The 19,023-nt window shown below is 45.7% G+C and overlaps 1 protein-coding gene across 3 annotated transcripts in view; it reads right to left on the reverse strand.

Annotated features, from left to right (window-relative positions):
* LOC310850383 (membrane progestin receptor alpha-like) overlaps positions 1 to 19,023 on the reverse strand; it is a 30,155-nt gene that overhangs the window by 2,516 nt on the left and 8,616 nt on the right. Inside the window, exons 1-3 of one of the 3 annotated variants that reach the window (XM_083751864.1) lie at positions 14,353 to 14,453; positions 2,421 to 2,559; positions 1,718 to 1,844 (exon numbers count right to left, since the gene is read on the reverse strand). In XM_083751864.1, coding sequence (XP_083607990.1) covers positions 1,718 to 1,844; positions 2,421 to 2,513 — 220 coding nt within the window. In that variant the 5' untranslated portion in view covers positions 2,514 to 2,559; positions 14,353 to 14,453. Of the gene's footprint in view, positions 1 to 1,717; positions 1,845 to 2,420; positions 2,560 to 4,093; positions 4,193 to 14,352; positions 14,454 to 19,023 lie in introns of those variants that run through there. The other 2 variants (XM_083751862.1, XM_083751863.1) reach the window with 2 other exon arrangements.

A 19,023-nucleotide genomic window follows, 5' to 3' on the forward strand; every position in this document is an offset into this window, starting at 1 on the left:
ATAATGTGCAAACTACTGCACCTTAAGCATTTTGGCCAGCCTTCGCCATGCTGGTGCCCTGCAGATCCTTTTGTATTGCAAGTCCCATCAGCCCCAGCCAACATGGCAGCAGGGTGACAAAGGCAAGTTTAAGCTTTCCATTCCATGAAAAAATTTGTGGTTGCACAGCAATAAAAGTTTCTAAACAGAACACAGAAAAGTCTCCAAACCACACAAAATAAAACAGGCCGATAGCAGTCTCAGTATAGGAATGGAGAGGTGGTCTACATTTAAGGAATGGTACAAGCATGTTGGAAAAGAGTAAGTGCATACCACTTATATGTGCCAATCCAGCTCGGACATGCGTGCCCATATCTATCCACCAGGCATACAGGTACAGAGCACTAATCATATATTTCACAATCAGTCGTGCATAAAAATGAATGAGATTGGATCTGGTCACTGTGCTCCCTGTCCCAGGATGCTTGGCACTATTGCTGTGTACCTGACCAGAGGCCAGACACGCAGCTGGATCAGGTCAAAGTGTTTCTCTCCTCACAAAGTCCAGCCTTGGTGTATTTGACTGTAGTTCTAGCCTATACATTTTCACTCACATGAGTAAAAATCACACCAAAATTTTAGAGATTTGTTTGGAATGGGGTTAAAATTTAAATAGGGGATCTAACCTAATTTGCTATAAAAACAGAAGGCACCCATTCAGCTGAACACCCAGTGCTCTGCTTCTTGACAAATCCAATATTGTAAACAGAGGTGATTCCATTTGTTTTCAGCATATGGAGCCAAGTGCAGCAGAAGCCCCACTGACACACTGCTCATGTATAGGGTGCAAGCAGGTACAGTAAGAGTGGGAAAACACTCGTATCAGATCCTCAGAACTTTGCCCGGGACTTGCATCTCCATGGCCCTGCTTTGCACCCAAGTTCCTGCTTGGCCGAAATGCACCCTTGAACTTTAATGCCTCTTGCTTGCCTGGATGAAGAACTGAGAGGGATGTATGCAGAAACTAGCCTACTGCACATAGATATCATTGACATTCATTGACCAGCCCATTTTACCTCTGCCTCCTCCCACCCCTGGCATGTGGCCCTTGAAAAGTCCAATGAGTCACTCGGACTGAAAAAGGCTCCCTGGTGTAGAACAATGAATGCCTTAAAGCCGGTCGTCCGCCCACAAAATAATCATTGCATATGGTTGTGGAATCAGAAATCCCCATGCACAAACCCCTGCTCACAAGTAGGGGCTCTGCCCAATTGGGGCACTTGAATACTTGTCCTGATAGCATGTACCTGCTACTCAGGAGTGGGAGCTCCTGCTTTGAGCTTTCCTGCTCACAGCACCACATGCAACAGGGTTATTTGCAAGGAGAGAAGAAACATGATGTCAGAGGCAGTGCTCGGAGTGCAGCTCTGCACCTTACTCTAGACATGAATAGGGCTGCAGACTGATCTGGAAGAGGCTGGAGCCAGACTAGGAAACCCACATCCCTGCAAATGTTGCTGGGTTCCCAGTTCCCACCAGCCCAAGCCAGGAGGCAAGGGTCCAGGATGTTGGGAATTGTAATCCAGCAACCTTTGTAGGGGCGGCACAAGTTCCCTAGCCCTGACCTTGAGTATTTTGAGCATCACATCCAGAATCCCAAGTTCCAGTTGCCTGGCTTCTTCCCATGACATGTTCTGGCTTTTGCCCTCAGCTAGAACACAATAAAACACCAACATACCTGCTTGTTGTGTGCTGAAGAAGGTGGAAATGGTGGTTTGCTTGGTGCATTGAAGAGGTGCTTTTGTTGGAAGAGGACAATGCGAAAGTTGGTTCAGTGTTCTTAATACTGGCTTAGCCATGAAGCTCTGGGTGGGAAAGCAGAAATTCTATGTCAGAATTCATCACCATGCAGGAATTCACCCCTTTGAATAGCAGTTGTTGGGAGTCACAGGTGGGGAGTGTTGCTGTCACACTCAAGTTCTGCCTACAAGCAACCATGAAAACAAAGTGCTGGGCTAGATGAGCCTTTGGCCTGATCCTGTAGGGTTCTTATGTTCTCTTCCTTATTGTTCAGAACTAATTTATTCCCATAAATGTTAGTTCCATGGGAACAGGACTTGCCCGTGGGCCCTGTGACAAAGTGTCGCAGCACCTATTTAGGGGTCCTTCCAACCAGTCATGGCCCTCCTCCAGGACAGTGTTTGTTCCAGGTTTGGGCAGGCCCTCAGGCCAGACAGCCTGCGTGGTGTCTACCTATCCCACTGCACATTTCCCAATATTAAGTGATGTTCCAAGTACACACCAACCACAAACTCACCAAGTAGTCTTAAAATTATCAGCTGGCACCCAGGGATGACAAAAAAATTCTCCACCATATGCAGATCTGGCACCTTACAATGTGGAGTTATAAAAACATATTTTCAGGCTTGTTCCTCCATTACCTGTATTTTGCGTTTTTTAAGGGCTGATGTATCCAGCCAGACACCACAAGACTCAGGCTGCTTCTGCGCTGGGCTTTTGGCCTTCTGTTTCATGAGCAGTTGGTCTTCTGTGTTCAGATGATGCAAGGCTTTCTGCAATCTAAGAAGAGAGGAGAGGCATGCATACTAAGTTATACCAGTCTCTGTGGCTGCAGAGGAATGGTTGAAAAGTATACACCTGCCCCAATAGCTTCAGGGCTGAAATAGGGAAGGGATAAGGCCAGCCTATATTATTGTTTCAACACGTTGATAACATCTGCTTCCACATCCATCTCAGTGGTTGGTTGGATGCAACCTTCATGGTAAACAATTCTGTGTGTGACAAGGAATGCGGAAAAGCAAACTTCCCAGGAGCTCAGCCCTCCCCGTTTTATCCTCACATGAATCCAGCCAGGGAGGTTAAAGCCAAGAATATGACTAGCCCACAGTCCCCCACCAAGCGTCATGGCTAAGTGGCAATTTAAAACTCGCATCTCCCTACTCAGCTACTTAAAGAACCTGAGTGCCTGCTGGATCGGCGACATGTAAATTCCACAGCCCCAAAATGCTGCAGACCTCCCCACTACCTCTGTCAGTTGCTAAAGGTAAAGGTAAAGGTACCCCTGCCCGTACGGGCCAGTCTTGACAGACTCTAGGGTTGTGCGCCCATCTCACTCTATAGGCCGGGGGGCCAGCGCTGTCCGCAGACACTTCCGGGTCACGTGGCCAGCGTGACAAGCTGCATCTGGCAAGCGCCGTTTACCTTCCCGCTAGTAAGTGGTCCCTATTTATCTACTTGCACCCGGGGTGCTTTCGAACTGCTAGGTTGGCAGGCGCTGGGACCGAGCAACGGGAGCGCACCCCGCCGCGGGGATTCGAACCGCCGACCTTTCGATCGGCAAGTCCTAGGTGCTGAGGCTTTAACCCACAGCACCACCCGCGTCAGTTGCTATCAACTGCCAAATATTTTTTAAAAAACTTTAATTGGTTTTAGATTTTTTACAGCCTCCCACCTTTGAAGGAATGGAAAGGATTCTCTAATAGCAAACTCAGTTCCCCAAGCACTGACTCTTATGTTGCCATGCACATTCAGTGAAGCCCCTGTGGTGTAGTGGGAAGGGGGGTGGCGTGAGACCTATTCCCCACTCAGCCATAGAGCTCACTTGAGCCTCGTAGCCTAGACCTACCCCACGGAGGTGTAAAGATAAACTAGGGAGACGGAGAGCCCCATACACCACATGGAGCTCTTTGGCGAAACAAGACGGAGGTATTGGCAGGCTGAAGGAAACCCAGAGTTTTGCACACACAAACAGCTGAGGGCGAGAGGGAGGGTAGGAGGACCAAACCTTCCCAGGAGAACTGAGCATGCTCAGTGGGAACTGAATGCTTCCTGGTAGAGAGAATGGCTGGCAACATTTTGACGGAGGTCCTACTTGCAACCTGTTTTTAAAACATGAAATAAAATTCCCACCATTCCTCCAAGGAGCTCAGAACAGCGTGCACAAAGTTCCCCCCTCGCCATTTCGTCCCGGGGAGGCTGAGAAGGAGCGGCCCAGGTTTTTCTCCGTGAGGGCGGGATTGCAATCTGCGTCTCGGAAGCACTACACCGCCCGGCCTCTCTCCCTTCGCCCACCTTACATTTGCAACAGCATTACCTGCATCCGAGGAAGCGCCTCTCCCACCAGGAAACTGCGCTTCGGCCCAGACTTGCAGTGTTGCAAAGCGATTCCCAGAATTCAACGTTCCCGCGTCTCAAGCCCCGCCCTTCGCCCTAGGAAATGCCCAATAGCAGGGGAAGCAGGAACCTTGCCCCGCCCACTAGCCTCTGCCCGCCGCCTTGCCACGCCCCCTTCTCGCTCTCGCTCTCAGCTGCGCCCAGCGGGTCTTTGTGAATGTTTTGCGACATTCCGAGCTTGTCGTCTCTGTCCCCGCATCCCTCCCCACACTCTCCAACACACACACAGCCCCACCCGCTGCCTATTTACTTTGCAATGAAGCCCAGGCCAAGGGATGCAACAATTGTAATAGCTATAACCGCGGAGATTACTCCCAGGGGTCCAAGACAACTCTCGTTGTACCAGAGATCTGGACAGACACACACCAAATACGAAAGTGGCTGTGTAGTTCAGTTTCAAAAGTAATCCCACAAAGAGCCCGTGTGGTGTAGTTGTGAGAGTGTCAGGAACTGAGAGACCAGGGTTCAAATCCCCCCACTCAGCCATGAAACTCTCACCAGGTGAACTTGGGTCAGTCACTACCTCTCAGCCTAACCTACTTCATAGGGCTGTTGTGGGGATATAAATGCAATAAACAAATTAAAAAGTCAAAGCAGACGTGTTGATTCAGAAGGTGGAGCAAGGGGGGGGGGGTACAGAATCCACAATCCACGTGCTGGGGCAATCTCCCTGCATTAGGCCCACACATGACAGTCAATGAGTGTACAGCATGTGTACACAAATAGCTGAGCTGTACACCCCTATGTTATTCACATGTAGCCTTTGACAAGTGTAGTCTGTACCAGTGTACACAACAGACTGGGACAAAACAACTGAAAACATTATTTCAGTATTTCAATATTTTGTTGGAAGCCACCTAGAGTGGCTGAGGAAACCCAGACAGACGGGCTGGATATAAATAATAAATTTATTATTATTATTATTATTATTATTATTATTATTATTATTATTATTAGCTGGGAGAACATGAAGACAGGAAACCCACATTTGGCCACAGTCTTGACCCTAGACTGTGGGGGCAGAAATTCAAAGGAGATTCTGTTAGGTACCGCACAGGTTTCAGGAAGCACCACCAAAGGCTGCTTTGAAAAAACACAAAACTATACATTCTTTATCAAACAAGCTTTACTTTTCATGATGTATGACACCAGTATTTATATTTTTGTCTGTGCTGCGGATTTTATTTCCTGCATATTTTAGCATAGGTTTTGATTATATTTTACCACATTTCACACAGGACAGAGAAGGAAGTGCATACCAGCACAAAGTTAAAAGATGTAGCAACTGCAACCATCAACCTAGATGACTCTAAGGGGAATTAAGACAAATTCATGGAGGATAAGTGCAAGTAGATAAATGGGTACCATTCCAGCGGGAAGGTAAAACAGTGTTTCTGTGTGCTGCTCTGGTTCGCCAGAAGCGGCTTAGTCATGCTGGCCACATGACCCGGAAGCTGTACGCCAGCTCCCTCGGCCAGTAAAGCGAGATGAGAGCCGCAACCCCAGAGTCGTCCACGACTGGACCTAACACTCAGCGGTCCCTTTACCTTTTTTAATAGTATCAAAGGCTACCAGTCACAAAGGGTATATATTACATTCTGTATTGGGACAGGATATGCCTCTGGGTCCCAGCTGCTGGGGAACATAAGTGAGGAGAGCCATGCTGCCCTCATGTCCTTGCTTGTAGGGCTTTCCATGGACATCTAGTTGGTCAGTGGAGGGATGATGGACTAAATGGGTCCTCTGGTCTGATCCAGCAGGGCTTGTCTTATGTTCTTAGAACAGGGGCTCCCAAGCTGGTCCCTGGAGCATCCATGGACTGAGAGCTTCTTTCTTCACTATCCATAAAGTTGTGGAATTCCCTCCCCACAGTGGTGCTTTACAGCTTTCAGTGACTGCCGAAGACACACCCATTTACCCTGTCCTTAGATGTATGAGGTATGTTTCCAGGAGCCACCCTATTCCTCTGACTGGAATTTGTTTTCTCTGTTTCTAAGGGCGGGTCATCGTCTCAAGGTGTACATTTTAATCCACATGTGTGTCCACTACCCACGTGTCTCCCTAGGGCCTAGGCACCCACCCAAGGCAAACAAATACTATTTATTTGTTTAGCTAAAGCCATCACAAAAGATAGAACACTCCCAAGAAGTTTAGGATCTTTCTACTGGACAAACAGAGGGGACGCGGTTGGCGCTGTGGGTAAAACCTCAGCACCTAGGACTTGCCGATCGCATGGTCGGCGGTTCGAATCCCCGCGGCGGGGTGTGCTCCCATTGTTCAGTCCCAGCGCTTGCCAACCTAGCAGTTCGAAAGCACCCCTAACTGCAAGTAGATAAATAGGGACCGCTTACCAGCGGGAAGGTAAACGACGTTCCGTGTGCTGCGCTGGCTCGCCAGATGCAGCTTGTCACGCTGGCCACGTGACCCGGAAGTGTCTGCGGACAGCGCTGGCTCCCGGCCTATAGAGTGAGATGAGCACACAACCCTAGAGTCTGGCAAGACTGGCCCGAACGGGCAGGGGTACCTTTACCTTTACTGGACAAACAGAAGCGGGCAGCAAATCACAGAGCATACGCTTCTTGATCTAAAGGGTAGAAGTCTCCCTAGCAAAAGCCTAGAGTGAGTAAGAAAGGGAGGGGAAGGGTATACCAGATCTTGAAGCAGGGTCAAAATGAGGCTTTATGTCACGCAGGTCAAAAAGCCAGTTTCGCACCCCCTCTGTGCACATTTGCGTACACACATATACAGGCTGGGAGCCTCAGTGGGGCCCCTCTGGAGGCTTCACCCAGGGCAAAAAAAAACCTGGCTAGAAGCCACACACACCCATAGCTACAGCTTTTCTTGAAGCCTAAAAGAACACAAAGTCTGGGGTGAGAAATGGGTAGATCTACTATGAAACTAATGAAGCTTAAGCTTTAGATGTTATAAGAATTTTAAGGTCTTAGATAGGTAATAAATGTCAAAACTGTTAGATAATCACTCAGATGCTTGATATCACCAGTTCTGCTTCAAAAACATCATGGCTTTCACCTCTCACCCTTTAAAACTATCTATTCTAAACTCTAAAAACCAATCTTTCCATCTTTCTGTACCAAAAAGCAAAGCTGGGCTGAATTTCAACCCATCACCAAACACCAGAACTTAAGAATTGGCCTCCTATGCTTGCAGATACATTGCCTTCCACGTTGCCATAAATTGGCAGAGCTGGAAGGGACCCCGGGGTCACCTAGTCCAACCGTCTAAAATACAGGGTTCACAGCAAGATTTGTACTATCAGAGAGACACACGCATGTAAGTACAGATGCATAACTGGGAAATGCCCTATCATGCAAGCACACATGTGTACTAAAGGAAAAAAGAAGGAAGAGAAAGATTAAAGTACCAACTTCATATAGAAGCCTTTAACAAACCTTAAGATAAACAGTTTTAAGAGGGAATTTACTTTCTTAAATGAAAAAGTCTAAGGGGTGCTTATAACGCACAAAATACCCAGATTGGGCAAAGTTTCTAGAGAAGAGTTATAAAATAAAGAGTGAACAATTTCCTGAACTTGCATCGTAAGGGTAAGCCTACTATATAGGATAGGAGTAACTTAAGGGTTAAAATAAGCACACACAGAAAGTGAAAAGGGGTGAGAGTACCTTCCACACCAAAAGGAGTTCCTAGCAATCACTCCCCCCCCCCTTGCAGTTTCCTCATGAAAGGAAGCTTACTTGGGAGTAAATTTACCTGTTAAGGCACAGAAGGAAGAGGGGGGGACTGAAAGAGACTGAAACAAGGACCGGGGGGGGGGGGGGGCATTTTCCAACAAAAGAGGTCAGGAAATCCTGGCTGACCTTACAGAGACTGATATTGGGAGTCAAAATGGTTTCAGGGAATCAAAATGGTTTCATGAGGTCTTCCTGTGCTGCTCCAGACATTTATGAACATTTATTATATATATATATGACCTTAAAAGTCTATTACAGTACCAAGCAAACACGTACATAAATATATAAACCAAACCATGTCTGGAACAGCACAGGAAGACCGTGCTGAAACCATTTTGACTCCCGAACTGACCAAATGTTTTTTTCTGCAAGGAGGGAGGGGGTGAGGGAACCTTCCCATGGTCTCAGGAATTGGGAAATCACCATTTCAAAGGAATGGCCAGTCTACCAGGAAAGGCAATCAGATAAGGCCTTATTAGGTAACCTGGCAGACAGGAAAAACAACAACATTCAAATTTCTGTTGTAGACCACCTTTTCTGTGATGTAGGTATGATGTTTGTGGGGGGTGGTCTTGGGTTACACCCCTTCTGTGATGTATGTATGATGTATGTATGGGTGGTCTTGAGCTCCAGGGCAGGGAATTTAAAATGTATATATAAAGGCAGGCACACCTTTGTTCTGGGTCCTCCCTGTCCTCCTGCGTGTGAGGGGAGCACTCTGTTGCAACAGCTTTAATAAAGATCAGGTTTACTAGCTGCTTTGCTTCTCAATATTCTCTGGTTGGCCTCTGTTATCTTCTCCTACCGATAGAGAACCCACTTAAGGACTCTATATGGGCTCTTGGATACCCCATAAGGAAAGAAGGGCAGATTTTGTTTACAATACAGAGCCCCTGATCCTGTGGGGGCCCCAGAAGCAACATTAAACCCAATTTGAGTTGCACTACTCAAGTTGATTAATTTTTTGCAAAATTTTTGAAAAATCATAGGGACCAACTCCCACAAACCATAGAAGAGGTTCAGATTGGCACACACCATTATTATTATTATTATTATTATTATTATTATTATTATTATTATTATTATTAGTGGCATCTGTAAAAATACAATTTAAATTTAAAAATACAATTTAAATTTAAATTTAAAAATACAATTTAAGTGTGCATGCACACGAAAGCTCATACCAAGAACTAACGTAGTTGGTCTTTAAGGTGCTACTGGAAGGAATTTTGTTTTGTTTTGACTATGGCAGACCAACACGGCTACCTATCTGTAACTGGAACAATAAATGAACTATTGGAAGCAATGAAAATAAAATGAAAAATCATACAGCATCTAACACATCCCATTACAACAGAAAAGTCATTAACTGACCCTCAAGACCCTTAGCAATTTTCAAGTGGTCCATGGAGAAAAAGTTGGGGAACAGCTGTCTCAGAACTTACAGGAGAGTGTTCTTTGCCAAAGCTGCTAAGAGAGTCTTTGCGATAAATTGGGTGAAATAATTAGCTGTTTCTTGAGCTGAAGGCCAACTGACGTAATAGTACTGGTATGTTACTGAAGTCTAACTACTGTGTATTTTTGTTATTTTCCACTGGAAAGACTTCCAGTGACCTTTACTTAATGTAGATAAACGGACTTTGAACAGAGAAAAAGAAGCAGCTTGTGAGACTCCTCAATTTTATCTCCCCTCTCTCCTAGCCAGTGGTGAAGCTGCATGCTCTACTACTGGGGGTGGTGAGCAGGCAGGGGCATAGCTGGTGCCCCCATGAGGGCATGCCACTTTCAGGGGCATGGCGCGCATTCTGGTTACTCAGGATGCCTTGCCAGGCGGTGCTAATCCTGGGAACAGCACTGCTCGTTATCCAGCGGAACTGAAGAGCATCACTCCTTGGCAGCCATTTTCTGATCTCTAGTCCTCCATAGGAAGCTGCCCTGACTGAATCAGCCGGTTGATCCATTTGAGTCAGCATGGTCTACGCCCAGTGATGGGGAGCTTCCAAATGCATTTTAGGCATCTTAATTTTGCCCGCAGGACTGTTTTCTCCAAGCCACTCTATCCTGCACCTGCTGTCGTATATGACATCAGCTGTGGGACGGGTAAAAATGGAGCTCCCTGCCAAAAGTGGAATTTGCCAAACCCCTAAACCTTTGCCTGTGTGGCTTGATTTCAGATTGCCCAGGGCAAGCAAAGCACTTTACCTAATGGCATGATGATATCAGGCAATTGACAGATGAGCAGTCGCATCCACCTGCCCAAATGGCCTGCAGGCTGGGCCCAGCTTTGACTCTTGATGGATGCTGACAGCGCTCCATGATTTCAAAGTGGGGACATTCCCAGCCTTATCTGGAATTGAACCTGGGCCCTTCTGCATACAAAACAGATGTTCTACCACAGAGTTACAGCCCTTCCCTGGGATCTCTGCAGTTCTTGCAGTGGGGATGGTTGGAGCAGGCATGGCCAGCCCTGCCCCTGGGCACAGTGAGTCACAGGTATCCACATTTTCCTTTTCCCTCCTGGCTTCCCTGCAACACACCAACCTCTCTGCTCCTCTAGATTGCAGGCTTGAAAAGTCCATCTCACTCTTACGTACCAGAGGGTGGGAATAGGCACACTTCCACAGGTGAACTTGCAGCAAAATCCTCTCTGCTCAGAAGCAAGTTTCAGCCCAGGGATCTCATACTCCTAATGGCTTAAAGAGAAGAAGGCAGAAGGGGTGTTCCAAACCACGGGGGCAACCACGGAAAAAGCTCCCTGTGACAACCTCAGTGGATCCAACAGGCCTGCAAATGGGGAGGTAGTCTTTAAGAAGATAATTCCATCTTCTACACAAGTTTTTTCAAAGAGCGGGGCAACAGAGGTCCTCCTTTGCCTTGAGTCCCCCTGCTAGGAAGAGAGAATCGTAGCCACTTGGAAGATGCTTTCAATACAAAGTCCGACCATTCGCCTACCTAGTTCAGTCAGGTATACCTGGAGATTTATTTATTTACTGCGTTTCTATCTCACCTTTTTCTCTAAGGAGTTTCCATGGTTCTCCCCATCCTCATTTAATCCTCACAACAACCCTGTGAGGAAGGTTAGGTTGAGAGGCAGTAACTGACCAGAAGTTACCCAGGGCCAGATTAAACCCTGCAGAGGCCCCAAGGCAGTCAAAATCTCTGGGCTTGCAAATTATTTCCTAATATGTTTTTTTTTATTTTACCAACCAACAATTTTAATAAATGAATTTTATTATTTTGATTCATTGTTGTGGGGGCCCTAAAAGGCATGGGGCCCACTCTGTGTATTTGGGAATCCGGCACAGAAGTTACCCAGTAAGCTTCATGGCTGAGTAGAGATTTGAACCCTGGTTTCTCAGGTCCTAATCCAATGCTCTAGCCATTGCACCACCACTGGCTCCCTGTTCCAGGGATTGAACCTGGGACTGTCTGCAGGATCTACCGCAGGGTAGACTAGGGCTCAGACAGACCGTACCATAGGGTATCCCTAGGTCTAACCCTAACAGGAATTAGAATTGAAGGTCTGTGCCCCATTAAAAAGCAGTGCATTCAGGATGCACAGTTTGGGGTGGGGTATTTTGGCTTCCCCCCCTCAGGCCCCCACATGTCTTGGCCTGTCTCTCTGTCAGGCATCCAGCCCAGACAGGGTCAAGTGACCACATAGACTTTTTATCAGCTATTTAAACATGGCATACATTTAACCTCGCTTTGGGCTGTCTGGCTGGACCTTTGCACAGCGGGTGAGTAGAGGATGATGGACTCAGCTATTGGGGGTACTGATAAAGCCTGCTCAAAAATCAAAGTCCCTTGATTCATCCCTCTCTGTCCCCAGGGACTGTGATGCAGGGACTGTCTTCCGATTTGGCAGGCTGGGAGGACTGCACCATTATTAGACTTGGGAGATTTTACTCCCGCCAAGTTCCCTTCCAACCACCAAAGAGGAATATCTCTTCTGCACATTGGAACAGGGTTTGCTCACCTGTGGCCCTCCAAATGTTTTTTGACTCAAGCTCCCATCAGCCCCAGCCAGCATGGCCAATAAATTATCCAGCAATTATCTGGAGAGCCACAGATCAACCCCCCACCCAAAATAAAACTTTTTATGCCAAGGATGGGGAACAATTTTCAGTCCGAGGGCCACATTCCCTTATAGGCAAACGTCTGAGGGCCACATGTGAATAGTGGGTGGGATGAGAAGCAAAAGTGAGCGGAGCAATGAATTTGAGTTTTGCCTTTGTCCAGTATGTTGATTCCTAAACACACTCACACATCCCTCTCTATCCTCTGTTCAGACAAGGAACAGCCATCATCAGATGGACACATTCCAGCGATGCAAAAATACATTGGAGGCTTTAAAGCAGAAAAAGTACAGAGCAGAGTCAGTGAGGGGTGTGGTTTGTAAAAAGTCCTTTTTTCCCCAAAATATTTATTAACAGTTTTTATTTTTAATTACAGTACCAATAAGCAATACAATATAACACATCTCTTAACATAATTTTCTTAACTTCTTTGGACTCCCTCACATCTCCCGCTCCTGCGTTCCTAACTATAAAATTTTATCCAGCAAATTTATCCCCTTATTTCTATTCTTATTATCTAATTTTCCAATGTTGTATCTCTAATTTTAGATATCCTTTATTAAATCTTAAAGATTTAAATATAACCTAAAACTTCCAAAAAAAATTATCTTTTCTTAAATTTAGCTTATCTTCATATTTCACTTCATCTAGCTTGATGGTGCCAAGTTGTTTGTACTCTAGCATCCTTCTTAACATTCATACAATTTACAATATTTTTGTAGATAAATCTTAAATTTCTTCCAATCTTCTTCCACCGTTTCTTCTCCCAGATCTCGGATTCTGCCAGTCATCTCAGCCAGTTCCATATAGTCTATCAGTTGCATCTGCCATTCTTCCAGTGTGGGTAGATCTTGGGTTTTCCAATGCTTAGCGACAAGTATCCTTGCTGCTGTTGTTGCATACGGCTTGTAGAAAGTCCTGAGGCCCAAATGGAGAGGCCTGGAGGGAAGGCATTCAGACCCTAAGCTTGAAGTTCCAAACCCTTGTTAATAGGGGATTAGACCAATTGACAGAGGATAAGTCTTTCAGTGGCCACACCATGTGTAGATTAGGCACAAGACATTGCACTCCCTTCCTTCTGCAATTCTACTTCTGTTGCTGCCTCTCCCTTTCCCTGACCTGCACAGTTTTTGCTGCCGCCACCAGCGCTCTCAAAAAGTGATCCCAAAATTACAGGGGCAATGTCACCTCTCGCCCCATTGCCATGCTCTGAGGAAAGGGTCTGACATGGGTGGTGGTGAGGAGCAAAGATTTAGTCTGCTGAAGCAAACAGAAATGACTAAAAACCCTAGCAGTTCCTTAAAAGAGGAACAAATAGCATTTAACAAATTAACTTTTAACATGTCTACCCTGAAATAAATCCCCTGGAATTTAACAAGGTTTTTGCCCAGCTAAGTGAGTACAGAATTAAACTATTAATAGTCTTTTAACTAGTGTTGTTGTTTTTTAATAGCATTTTCTATTTAAAGTGGCCCAAGATTATTTTGTTATTTTTAGACATGGGACTTATTTGTGCAGCTAATTAGCCGCCTTGTTTTTGCACAATTTCTGGACTTTCCTGGATCAATCAGGCTGCAGGACAGCGGGGCTGTTGGCGCTGGGTTCGTTTCACTCTAGCTTCCTGCTGTGGGTTGCAGAATGGAGGCAGGGTGCAATTGCTTATCGCATGTGAGCAACAGGAAGGAACGTTCTTCTGTGGTGTATACAATGACGCAGCCTCCACGCCACATCTGCTTTGAGGAGTACCAGCTGGAGTCAAGGCAAGGAATCCAAAAGGAGCCAGAGGCGCCCGGGGAGCTCTCCTGAGCAAGCTCTGGGGGTCTCTGCCAACCCAAGGGCCACAATCCTTCATGGGCAACCTTCCAAGGGCCACATGCCAGTGATGGGCACGGCAACAAATGTTGCTTCTCTATGTACAATAGGTGACAGTCCAGCCACACAAAAAGGAGATGTTTCTACACGCCCATCGCAAGCTATGTGTTTCTTTTTAAGCCATGCAAGGGCTAAAAATGCAGAAAACATCGTGTCTAAGTGGGCCTTCATCTGCTTGCAGTAGCAGGCAATAGAGGGCAAACGTCAGTTGGACACTCAGCTTCCAACAAAGTTTTCCCAGCTTGGATGAACAGAGGTCACATCCTTACTATATATTTAAAGCACTCTTAGTCATGGAAAATCCTGGGAATTGTAGTTTATTAAGGGTGTCTGCACACTCAAAGAATGACCTCCAAACTCTCCTAAACATCTTCGAAGAAGCTTACAAAAAGCTTGGCCTATTGCTCAACATTCAAAAAACCAAAGTGCAGCACCAGCAAGCACAAAACAACTGCTCTGCAGTGCCACAAATCCAACTCAATGGTGTAATGTTGGAAAGTGTTGATCACTTCTCCTACCTGGGCAGTTATTTTTCCACAAGGGCTGACACTGATGCCGAAATCCAGCATCACCTGAGCTCTGCAAGTGCAGCTTTCTCCCAACTGACGTGCAGAGTGTTTGAGGACCAGGACATTTGCAGGGAAACCAAAATGCTCATTTACAAAGTTATTGTACTACCAACCTTACTGTATGCTTGTGAAACGTGGACCACTTATAAACACCATCTCCAACTCCTTGAAAGATTCCATCAACAGTGTCTCCGAAAAAAATTACACATCACTTGGAAAGACAGGCAAACTAATGCCAGTGTACTGGAAGAGGCAAAGTTCACCAGTGTCGAAGCACTGATTCTTCAACATCAACTTCATTGGACTGGTCATGTTGTTTAGATGCCTGATTATCGTCTTCCAAAGCAACTACTCTATTCCGAACTTAAAAATGGAAAGCGTAGTTCTGGTGGTCAACAAAAGAGGTTTAAAGACTGTCTCAAGGCAAATCTAAAAAAAATGTAGTATAAACACCAACAATTGGGAAAAACTGGCCTGCGAGTGCTCCAATTGGAGAACAGCCTTTACCAAAGGTGTCATGGACTTTGAAGACGCTCAAACTCAGGACAAAAGGGAGAAATGTGCTAAGAGGAAGGCACATTTGGCAAACCCTCACCGTGATCAACTCCCGCCCGGAAACCTATGTCCCCACTGTGGAAGGATGTGTGGATCCAGAATTGGCCTCCACAGTCACTCACAGACTCATTGTTAAGAATGTGTTTACGAATGATCGCCAAAGAAGAAGAATGGGGGCCAGGCCTACCAGGGATGAGCTGCTGTGCTCACTAGGCCTGACACCCTGCCTAGTCTGTGCAGATCATACTTTTAGTAATAGTTAACTCTAACTTGCATGATGCGATTTACTGCTGGCTCGCTTGTGACAGAGAAAGACATTCAGTAAAATAAAACTACCATTTTCAAGCTTTTGGGATCCTTCCAGGCGACCTGTTAGTATACATCCTGATTTGCTTACATGGTGATTAGACTATTCCGATTTGATCCTTGGGAGGTTATGCAATAATGAGCATTTATCATGAGTTACTTGCATGCTATGTTTACACATCTTCCCATTAATCATTAGTTTATCCCATACTTTTCATTAAATTTCCCTGTGGCGTTCCTAACCACAAAAGATCGTTGTTCTTTTTAAGTGGGTCTGTTGTCCTAGGGCAACAGAGAACCTTAATTCACTTTAATTGCACAACCCTAGTGTTCAAGTATGGGCTTGAATCCTTCCCTTAAAATACTGACAGTCTGGAGGCAACTTTTATGACTTGAAAGAAAGAAAGAAAAAATGTGATGATGGTTCTTCAACATCAATATCTGTATAAATACCCTAACAGTCCAAAGCTCTTTGGGGCTTTTGGCTGCTATCAACTGACATTATCAATCATTTAGCAAATGTCATGTGTAATCTGCCTGATAAATTCTGCTTTGGTTTCTTGGGTTCAGAATATACACAGGAAACCTCCAGGCTGCTGCAACCACATGCCTATTATACAAACAATTGTTTCTGAGAAGAGGAATTCTTATTAGGCAATAGTCCTGATCTCCACCCAAATCAAGCTAAGCCAAGCACAAAGCATTAGCATCAATTTTAAAAAAACAAGTCTGGATATCGAGGGAGATGGCTACAGTTTGCAAACTTGGTTTGCATGGATAAAAAGTGCCAAATTCAGAGCCTGGCATCTCCATTCCAAGGCTGCCTCTGAAGTACCAGAGCTGGGGAAATATTTTCTGCAAAAGCTCCTGCAGAGCCAATCTGGGTATAGTATCACAGAATTGGGTAAGGTTTTGTAGGTGATCTAGCATGGAATAGGTGGCTCTTAGACAAAATTCTGGCAGCTATAGACTGAAGTGGAGTTACATTGTGCTAAAACTCTCTGTTTGAAGCCCACCCCCTAGTTTCAAAATGAGCTGCAGGGATTATCATCTAATCCAGTGTTTCCCAACCTTGGGCCTCCAGCTGTTTTTGGACTACAACTCCCATCATCCCTAGCTAGCAAGACCAGTGGTCAGGGATGATGGGAATTGTAGTTCAAAAACAGCTGGAGGCCCAATCTTCCTCCACACACTCCATCTTTCAACGCATATGGTCTAGAAACATAATTTTTAAAAACATTCTCCAAATGTAAATTGCTATTTACAGCATGCTGAAAAACAAAAACAAAAAAACCCCATGAATTTCATTAGAGGCCATGTTTCTATTTACTCTTGAAGGGGCTGCAAAATCAACATCACTTCCTGAGCCTTACAATGTGATGATGTTTTTTCCCAAGACAGAAGTATTTCAAGCTTGATACTGTATGTCTTGGAATATTTTTGTAACATGGGCCTATTTTTAAGGATGGTCCCATAACTATTTTTTTTAAGCACTTGAGATATATGCAACGGATAAAAGAAGACATTGCATAATTGTGCCTGTGGAGTGTGACTGGTAAAAATTGGGGTGCATTAAGAATGGTTATGAACTGTTAAAAGAACAGTACTGCTGAAATCCCCACTTCTCAAATAGATTACTCACAAGTTGCTGAGCAAGAAAAACCTGCTGGCTGTTGTCACCAAGAGGCTCACGTGTGGGAGACAACCCACACATGTAGAAGCAACTCTTAGCTTTATTAAAACTGAAAAATAGCTCCCGAAGGCTGCCAATGGGAATGGAGAACCAGGGGTGCAAGCATCTGCTTAATCCTTTCCCTCCAGCTGTTTTTCTGCTCAAAATCAATCCCTCCAGCTGCTTTTCCACCCAAAGGGAAAAGAGAATTATGCTGCTGTTCCTCTGTTCCCCATCAGTCTCCTGTGACTTTTTCTTACAAACAAAACAAGAAACTGTTGCGGACATCTCTGATGGAGCCCCAGGGGACTTTGGCCAAAACCAGACAATGGATGGCTGGCTTTTCATTGGTGCTGGCTGCAAATCTGAGGGGGTTCTTGGCAAAGGGACCTTGGTTATTATATAATAGGTTCCCCCCTGCCCCCCGATTTGTGGGATAGAATACCATATAACAAAGCAGTGGGCTTTATTTTTTTAAAAAGTGAAAGAGCCCCTGTGGGTGCCTGCCTCCCAGTAGCTGCCATTTTGATTTATCTGCAATGCCCCAAAATACTGTGTCAGTCGAAGACATTGTGGGGGAAACAAAATGGTAGCTACAATAAAAACTCAAGGACATAAGGTGAGCTTGGTGGGATCAGACCAAAGGCCCAGGATCCTGCTTTTACAATGGCCAAGCAGATCCCTATGTGAAGCGAAAGAACAGGGCCGAGGCTCAACAGCAACTCTCTCCAATTTCAACTCCTAGCAACTACTCAGCAGCATATTGTCTCCGACACTGGAGGCAGAACATAGTCATTATGTCTAGCAGCCATTGACAGCATTATCCTCCATAAAGAGGATGGGTATCATATCATAGGTGGAACAGACTCCCTCAGGAGATGGTGGACTCATTGGAGGCTTTAAAGCAGAAATTTGACGGCCAACAGTCCTGGATGCTTTAGCTGAGATTCCTGCAATGCAGGGGGTGGAACAAGATGACCCTCAACGGCCCTTCCAAGTCTACAGTTTTATGATTCCTCCCTTTCAATGCTCTGGACTGCCTGAGGCATTCCAGCAAAGCAAAATGGCAGCCCCCAGCTGAATGATGACTGCTATACCTAGGTCTTCCCTGCAAGCGGGGGGGGGGGGGTGGCGGAGGCCATGCAGGCAGCAGTGTGAGGGGGCTCTGCCAAGGTGCCAGGGCCAGATGTTGGATCTGCTTCTCATCTACTGTATGCAGGAATATTTCCCTCCTCAGAAAGCTGCCTGCACACTGCAAGCATTGTGGGAGACCCTGCGGAGCCTTTTCCTCACCAGCGGCCAGATTGTGACACCCCCACCCCCCTAAAAAGACACAGCTGACCACAAATTGGGAGAGTCAAATGGCAGGTCAAAATTGCCTTCCTTAGGTCTGCCTTTCACAGAACTGTTTGTTGATTTCAGTCGCTTCTGGATTCCCTTAGTTTGGTTGCTGGTAAGCTTTGTTACCGCTGCTGGATAATTATTTGTCATTTTGCTTAACTGCATTTTTGTTTTAAACAGTGGTGTTGCTAAGTTGTCTTCCTTGAAATCCACTCTCCAGGGAAGAAATGAAAGTTATGAGTTTGCGGGTACCAGAGTTTATGGGTGTCAGACTCCCATAGTTCATGAATTTAGTAAGCGTTAGAATTTAATCAATGCTTGAAGAATCACTAGAAGTCAGATTCTTAACAGCTGGACTCAGCTACTGTGTCAGGAGATTACCTGAGAAATAGGTCATTAACAGAGAACAAAGCCAAGGAAATGGGCTATCAGCAAAGCAAAGACCCTGTTCCAGCCCCGCCCTAAGACGGGGCTTAGGAGAGACAAAAGCAGAGACAAAAGGAGAGCATTTGTTTAAGGTTGCACTGGTGATGATTTGCCCTAGCAGAAAAGGTTCCAGTTTGTTGCAGCAAGTTGGAGAGAGGAGCTGGAGCACAATGTGGACTGCCTGTTTGAATTATAAGGTTGCAGCAATGGGAGAGAAAGGACTCTCTTGGAGTGTAGTGCTTTGAACCCCTCCTTTGTAGGCTCAGGTCATATACAGTATATGTACAGTGGTACCTCTGGTTCCGGAGGTCCATTCGTAA

This window comes from Podarcis gaigeae (assembly GCF_964106915.1).
Source record: "Podarcis gaigeae genome assembly, chromosome: 8".
NCBI lineage: Eukaryota > Metazoa > Chordata > Lepidosauria > Squamata > Lacertidae > Podarcis > Podarcis gaigeae.